The 7,959-nt window shown below is 37.2% G+C and overlaps 1 protein-coding gene across 1 annotated transcript; it reads left to right on the plus strand.

The window, feature by feature from the left end:
• The first annotated feature begins 1,245 nt into the window (after positions 1–1,245).
• LOC112729232 (rRNA-processing protein fcf2) lies at positions 1,246–3,501 on the plus strand. Its single transcript, XM_029291060.2, has 5 exons — positions 1,246–1,578; positions 1,846–1,906; positions 2,545–2,622; positions 2,787–2,902; positions 3,155–3,501. The coding sequence occupies exons 1-5, from the start codon at positions 1,346–1,348 to the stop codon at positions 3,264–3,266; spliced, it is 600 nt and encodes a 199-aa protein (XP_029146893.2). The 5' UTR covers positions 1,246–1,345; the 3' UTR covers positions 3,267–3,501.
• Positions 3,502–7,959: the final 4,458 nt, after the last annotated feature.

Consider the following 7,959-nt stretch of genomic DNA (forward strand, 5'->3'; position numbering starts at 1 on the left):
TGTGTTGTTGTTCTTGATGTAGTCTCTCGCTTTGGTGTTCTGTGCCTTTCCGCCGCTTCTGTGCTCTCTGCTCACCAAGTCTCGGTCGCTTCCTCTATACTCTCTCTCGCTGCCAGTCAGAGCCCTTCACCGATCTCCTCTCTTCTGGTTTTTTTGCCTCTTGATGTCTTGATTTGTGATTAATTGATTATTGAATGTTGATAACCTAATCTGTTAAGAATATATGTTGTCGATATCTTCTAGTTTTGTGATTAAACCTTGTTACTTTACAACAGAATGAACTAATTAACATTCTGGATCCTTAATTTGCTTGTACCAGAAACAATTTTGTATGTATATGCAATTGTGACTGTGTGAATGACAATAAAGTGTTTGTGTGGTAATGGTAGTGTTTGGGTAAATGAAGGAGTGTGAATGATGATGAAGTGTTTGTGTGTGATCGGATTCCTCTAAAAATAGATATGAGATATGATATATGATTTTAAATTGTTAGCATTCTAACTGCATATCATTTCCCTATTCCTAATTTGAGTTACAATAATCAATACTCAAATAGTTTATTGAATTTAGAATGCCAAGTAATTTGGTGGCTGAACCAGAGGTCTAGTGTCTTTCATTTTGAAAACAAGGTGTAGTTACTAGTCTGGTATCCATAATGGTGGAAAACTATAAAACTTATAAGTAGGTCATAATTAATTCATATGTAATTTAGTTTGATATTGTAACTTGAAGCCACCGAGGTTCAGATGTGCTATGAATGTGATTTGATGACGTTTTGTATAATATATTTAAAAATTTTAATTATCAAAGTAACAATGGGAAAAATAAATATCATGCCTAGGAAAAGTTTTCTTAGTCTGGTTCTAATGTTGCTGTCTAGTATCTTGGTTTTGATAATTAAAACTTTATGCTGAAATAAAAATGTTAATGGGTTATTTTTGTTGTCTTGATAATTACAAAGGGGTATTTTATTTTGAAAAATTCCCAAAAAGGTGGAAAATATAAACTTTTTTTGAGTTCCGTGGCTGAATAAGATTTTGTATTTTGTTCTTTTTATGCACTTCCAACCTTATATTAAGTTTTATGCCTTTTTTAACTTAATATTACTTAATTTTAATTTGGTTTGTCCCGTACCATGCTCATTTTGTTAGACACTGCTGCAATTCTCAAAGTTTGCCATAAATATTTGCATAGTTTCCATGATGTTTTATGAAATTTACTATAGTTTTGATACATAAGAATATATTCTTTAGTCTATCTCATTTAGATTGTCAATTTTTCTTTTAAAAAAGAGATTAAATGTAACGCTTGGTTATTTGATTGTGCAATCGGCTTCGGTATAGGGATGCCGGAGGGTAAACTGCTGGTTGGACTTTCATGGCAACCACAGCTGTTGATTCCATCATCATCAAAAGCCGCAGATGCTTGTCATAACAAACCTCAAAGTGAGGCATCTAATAGTAGTCTTTGGAAACCCAATACAGAGCTTGTTGATGGCATTTTCGTTCCTCCTAATGATCCCAGAAAGTTAAACAAATTACTGAGGAAACAAGCTAAAGATACTGCTGGAAAAGATTGGTATGCAATATATTTTCTGGAGCAAATTTTCTTTTGCAATGCAACCATGGTTAAGTTTCTTTTTGTTTTTTAAAACAAAAAAATCTTATTTTTATTACTTGTTTAAGTAGTTTTACACAGCTGACTAGCTGGGCTGGGTATAAGGGTGGTGACTTCCATTTTTAATCAAATAGAATTAGGATTTAGGGTTTAGGGTTTAGGGTTTAGGGTCAATTTTTCTTTAGTCTATCTCATTTAGTTATCTGATTTTATGTATATGTTTGTCAGGTTTGACATGCCTACTCAAACCATCACTCCTGAGTTGCAGACAGATCTAAAGTTGTTGAAGGTGATTTTTGAGTTTTGATATCTTTGCCATTTTATATTTTCCTTGGATTGGGCAACATTCACCTACATTCAAAATGGAAAGCACAGTTACTCAGATTTAAATTCTTTGTCAAGTTAACTTTACTTCATGTTAGGCTTTTTGGCTAACAAGATCCCTGTTCATAGTCCATTTTACCCCTTGTTTTGGGCCAACTTAACTATTTTCAATGATTTGTGGGGTGTTTGATGCTTCCTGAAAACATAGCTAGTGTTCTCAGCTTGATTGAAGTAAATTATATTGTATATGTTTATAATGGGAAGACAAACTTTCAGGCAGCTGAAAGTCCAATGGGATCGGTTAGCATTTGGGGAGTAAAATGTGTAGGCATGTATATAGTATTCATTAATAACAAATTTGGATGTTTCCCATTATTTGTATCATGATAATAGCTATGTAATATATTTTAGGAGAATGTTAGGTGATTAATACTTTTAGTGAAAGAAAAAAAATGAGTTGATTAATGTTGGCTCAAATGCAAGACAAATACAAGAGAAAAATATTGGTCGCCTAACATTTACTTTTTATACAACACACAAACTTTTATCCCTTAGTTTCACAAGTGGAATGGGATCCTTACACTCCTGTGTTTATTGTTACAGTTGAGGTCTGCGTTAGATCCAAAATGGCACTATAAGAAGGGTGATTCTAAATCAAAGGCACTTCCAAAGTATTTCCAGGCAAGTTCATTGTTGTATACCCAATCTGTATATATATCATAGGCAAGCATATGATTGATGTTACTTGCTACAAAATTACAATCTCTGTTGGTGAGCATTCAATTTTTACTTTATTTTATTTTATATTTATTTATTTATTATTTTTGTCATTTGAATATGACCAGGTGGGAACAGTTGTAGAAGATGCATCAGAATTCTACTCAGAAAGATTAACAAAGAAGGAGAGGAAAGCAACCATTGCAGATGAGTTGCTTTCTGATCAAAAGCTTGCGGCATATAGGTAAAATAGGCACTTGCAGTAAAAGACACACTTCACTGGTTAATCAGAAAATACTAGGGTTGTCAAAATTGACCATTCGGTGGGATCATCTAATTTATCTGCCAAAATAAGGGCAGTTGGGTCATAAAAAGTCTTGACCATTTAAATTTTGGACCATTCAAAAAATACCATTCTTAAGTTTGTTTGTTTAGTTGTACTTGTTGCTATGCTTTTTGGGATATTTACTCACCTCGTTCATCATCTTCATTGTAGGAAGCGAAAGGTACGTGAAATTGAAGAACAAAATCAACCTGTGGGGAATACCAAGTGGAAGATTAGGGGTCGGAATTCCTGGAAGCGAGCAAAGGAAAGGAGGGTATATTGAATTTCGATCACTTTGGAAAATTCATAGATGATATTTTTGCCCTTTTTTTTTTGGGTTGGAGGGGGGTTTGATTACGTTAGTTCTTGTCCGTTGCCATAGTCGAAAATGCTCTGTAACAGTTTTAAGTTATTGATGGAATTACAGCATTTGTGTCAATGCTCGTGTTTAAAAAGTTTGGTAATTACTAGAATTTCTTTGATGAGGCTTTGTAAATTATAAATTGTTGTCAAGAGTAAAATTTTGCATGAAGAGACGTATAACATTGTTGCAAAATCAATGGATTTTGTGTATTACAAGCTATTTCGATGTTGCGGCTTCTCAAAGCTTTAAGCAAAGAGAAAGTCTAGGGAGCCAATGTGCTTGATGTACAATGGATACAATGGGGGTTAATTTTGAATTAAAATTTAAATTAATGGATAATTAATTAATTTTGAATTAATTCAAATTTAAATTTTGAAAAAAATAGGAATAGGAGCAGTTATAGAAGCACAACGTAGACGGAAATTTATCAATACCGTTTCGTCTCCGTCATCTCCAGGTCTGAACGAAAACTACTCTCCCACCCGTCACTTACCGCCGTTGAATTCGACTATCACCACCGTCATAGGCCGCAAAGGCCCTCTTCCGGCAACAGCAACACGCTTGTTGTTCGATCTGCGTTGGAACGGCAACCACGCGGACATCCAGCGTGTACAGCAAGAGAGAGCTTGTGGTTCTTGTGCTTGATGTCGACGTCGCAAGTAGAAGGGGTTTCAAGTGTGGTTGCTCTTCCACCCCCGTCACCCCGCCGGAGTTCATTAATGGAGTGCGTTGTGGCTGAACCGGTGGATTGTGTTCCATCTCCCGGCGGAAATGAGATTTCATCCAATTCAAATGAAAATATAGTTGAACCTCTCGTCATCGATCATGTGCAAATGACTAAGGTGAACATCGTTACGTACGAAATGCTTTTCAATGGATTGTCATTTTTATTTGATTGGGCAGTTTAGAATCAATGCAAGTTTAAGTGTATGTTGTTAATTGGTATTCAGATGCATGAACAACATGAATTAGTCAACAAAGTTTAGGAAGTTTTTGACATATCATTCTATTGTTATATGTATGTGAAATGTGGTTCTGGAAGAAAATATTTATATGTTGAAGAAGCTTATATGAAAACTCATTAAAATAATCTATACTCCCTCATAAATAAAATACAGGGGCATGTAGACAATGCTAGTGCAAGAGGTATTAATTGAACTAGAGTTGTAATCAATGGTATAATAGATATGGAGAATTTATTTTGATAATGAAAAGGAGGAATGCAGGAGTAATATATTGATGCTTTTATTGTATTTGCTTCCTGCACGTTAGTATTAGAAGATACAGTTATCCATGATGCTCAATGTATGCATAAAGAAAGCATCACTTTAAAGTAAAAATATGCACCAGTGGCTGGGAAACCGAGGAAGGAACTGTGTATAGGATTTGTACATGATGCATGTTTAGCTGTATGGTATGCAGTGTTAACGTGAAATAGATTAGGTAGTAGTCACAATAATTGTATAATATTTCAAATGAATTAATTGATTCAATTACCATGAGTAGCATTTAGATGACTTTGGTGTAAAGCCTATACTGGTTGGGTGGATGAATTGATCTATAAATTTAGTTTGAATTTTTTTGTGCTAGTAAGTGAGGTTTCATGTACATGATGTTGAATAAAAATTGTTTCTTTTTTTTTTATTGTTGTAATTTGTGTGTTTATGTTGAAAGTGCAAGCCACGCAAATGTTGGATGTTACTGATGTTGGTAGTGATGAGATGGATATTTGGGACGAGGTTTGGATTTTAGTTTAAATTTGTGTAGTCAGGATTTGCGTTTTTTATGTCATAATTAATGGCTTTGTTTCTGTTATTTTTTATTTGATACGTAGATGCCTGATCACGATACCCTGGAGGAAGATGAAATACCAAGCGTCGGGATGCATTTTGCGAAGTTGCAACTAGCTCATGATTTTTATGTTAGCTATGCCAAGAAAGTTGGATTTGCAACTAAGATAAGGACGACAACATTTGACAAGATCACGAAGGAACCCGTTAACCAGGCTATCCACTGTAATCGGGATCGCATCCGCGGGTCTCATGTCAAAGCACCAACGCACAAAAACCCGATTTCAGCCGCTGGGTGCAAGGCAAGAATATATGTGAAATTTGATAAGGAGAAGCAAGAGTGGCTTTTTTTCAAGGTTGAGTTGAGGCACACGCACCCATGTTCGGCGAAGAAGGCAGTGCACTACTGTGAGTATAGGCAGCTGAGCATGCATGCGAAGTACGTGATTCAGAATAATGATGAGGCTGGGATTCGACCAAATAAGACCTTCCTATCTTTGGCCAATGAAGCTGGGGGCCCATCGAATCTGGGATTCTCAGAAAAGGATTTAAGAAACTATATTACAGCAAGACTCCGAACAAGCAACGCAAATGCGGATGTTAGGGAGATGATGAACTATTTTATGAGAATGAAAGACATCAATCCGAACTTCTTCTATGTAGTGCAATTGGACGATGAGTGTAGATTTAGGAGTGCAGTTTGGGTTGATGCAAGGTGCAGGGCTTCCTATGAATACTACGGAGACGTTGTGTCACTCGATAGCACTTACAGTACAAACAGGTAACAGGTGTTGTAATTGGTTTTATTGGTTTTGGTAATTTTTTCCCACGTGGTTGTGACTGAGAATTCATAATGGCATATGGTTGTGTGTAGGCATGGGTTACCGTTTGCGTCGTTCGTCGGTGTCAACCACCATGGTAAGTCAACCTTCCTTGGATGTGCGCTGTTGGGAAACGAGGAAATTCCGAGTTATGAGTGGGTTTTTACCCAATGGTTGACGTGCATGGGAACAGCTCCACAGTGCATCATTACTGATCAATGCAGATCCATGTTTGGTGCGATTAGAAAGGCGTTACCCAATACACGTCACCGTTGGTGCATATGGCACATCATGAAGAAGTTTCCGCAGAAGCTTGGAGGTTATCGTCGGTACGGAGAGTTGTATGCCGACCTCAGGAACATTGTTTTTAACTCTTGGATGGAGGAGTCATTTGAGAGAAAATGGTTTGAATTTATGGAGGAGTACAATTTACATGACAACACATGGCTGTCAGGTTTGTAGTTTTTCAATTACGTTTTGCTTTCCAATTCATAATAATGCGGTAGCTGGCTTTATTTGTTTTGTAACAATGAGTTCAGTGAAAGGTTTTTGATATAGAAACTGTGTGTTATTTGTAGATCTTTATGATGATCGACGCATGTGGGTGCCTATATTCTTCAAGGGTGAATTTTGGGCTGCCATGAGGAGTACGCAAAGGAGTGAGAGCATGCACGCATTCTATGGTGGAATCTTACACAGCAAGACTAGCTTGGTCCAATTTGTTCACGAATACGACAATGTGCTTGGATCCAAGGAGCAGAGGGAATTGGAGGATGATGCAGTAGACTCCAGGGGGGTAATACCTTGTGCAACGAGCTCGCCTATGGAAAAACAATTTCAGTAGGAGTACACTACTAGCATGTTTAGGGATGTTCAAGTTGAGTTTGTGAAAAAGGCTTATTGCAGAGCATCTGTAGTTACTGAAGACTGGCCAGTGGTATGCATGAAGGTGGAAGAGGAAAAAATTAGTACATGATACTATGATCTGTGATTCGTATGTTGTCCACTTTGACCGCTCCACACAAGAGGTTCGTTGTGAGTGCAATCTTTTTGAGAGTTTAGGTGTGTTGTGCTGTCACTGTCTTGAAATTTTTCACTCTTTTAAAGTGTATAAAGTACCTAGCTGCTATGTTCTCCCTTGTTGGAGCAAGAATATAAAGCGCAAGCATACTTATATCAAGAGCAGTCACGACGTCAGTCGGTCAGATGTGAGTCATGATGCATTCAAGGGACTATGTGCACACCTTTAGAACATTGCGCAAGAGTTCGTAAATGATGACGATGAAACAGCATTGCTGCATGCTGCTTTAGAAGAAACAAGGGCCAAGCTGAGCGAGCACCGTGCTAAGAAGAGGTCCGTGAGCGTGGCGGAGAACCACACCAGCATTGGCTCACAACATTCGAATGTTCTCGGTGTTGTTGACATCCAAGCACCACCGTTGGTCACTACAAAGGGCCGGTCAAAGAGTAAGAGGCTCGGATCAACCCTTGAGAAGTCCTTAAACAAATCTAGTCGGAGGAAAAACAAGAATGCTTCCCGGGTACAATCCTTGTGTCAATATGACTTGAACTATTAATTTTGATATTATACTATGCTATTAGTTCAATATTGTTATTTTTGGGTCGTTTAGCAGGTGGTTCGGTCAAATACTTATCAGGATACAAACACTGGTGATCCTATTGCCCGGACTGTGCCCGAACAAGTGGGGAGCTTCATGTCTTTGCTAAGCTCGTTTGACAAAAGTTAGAATATGGGGGACATGGGTGTGCGTTGTTTATTTTTCATCTTCATGTACATATTATTCCGGATGGCATTCATGTACCATGGGTAATAGATGAGGTGGGTAGTATTATGTTATGAATATTGATTTTACGGGGTTGAATGAAGTTGTTCCAAGAATCTATTCATGATTTACTGCAATATACAAGTCACATTTGTTGCAAATAAACCAATTTAACATGTTGCATTCTTTATGACTTCTAATTAGTGTGTTAACTTCG

The sequence above is a fragment of the Arachis hypogaea genome, chromosome 12 (genome assembly GCF_003086295.3).
Source record: "Arachis hypogaea cultivar Tifrunner chromosome 12, arahy.Tifrunner.gnm2.J5K5, whole genome shotgun sequence".
NCBI classification, from domain to species: Eukaryota; Viridiplantae; Streptophyta; class Magnoliopsida; order Fabales; family Fabaceae; genus Arachis; species Arachis hypogaea.

Bases quoted from the DNA above. Each gene is read 5' to 3' on its own strand.
- LOC112729232 (XM_029291060.2), top strand. From the start codon at position 1,346: ATGCCGGAGGGTAAACTGCTGGTTGGACTTTCATGGCAACCACAGCTG. The intron at 1,579-1,845 runs GTATGCAATATA...TATGTTTGTCAG, and splicing joins GATACTGCTGGAAAAGATTG to GTTTGACATGCCTACTCAAA. The intron at 2,623-2,786 runs GCAAGTTCATTG...GAATATGACCAG, and splicing joins CACTTCCAAAGTATTTCCAG to GTGGGAACAGTTGTAGAAGA.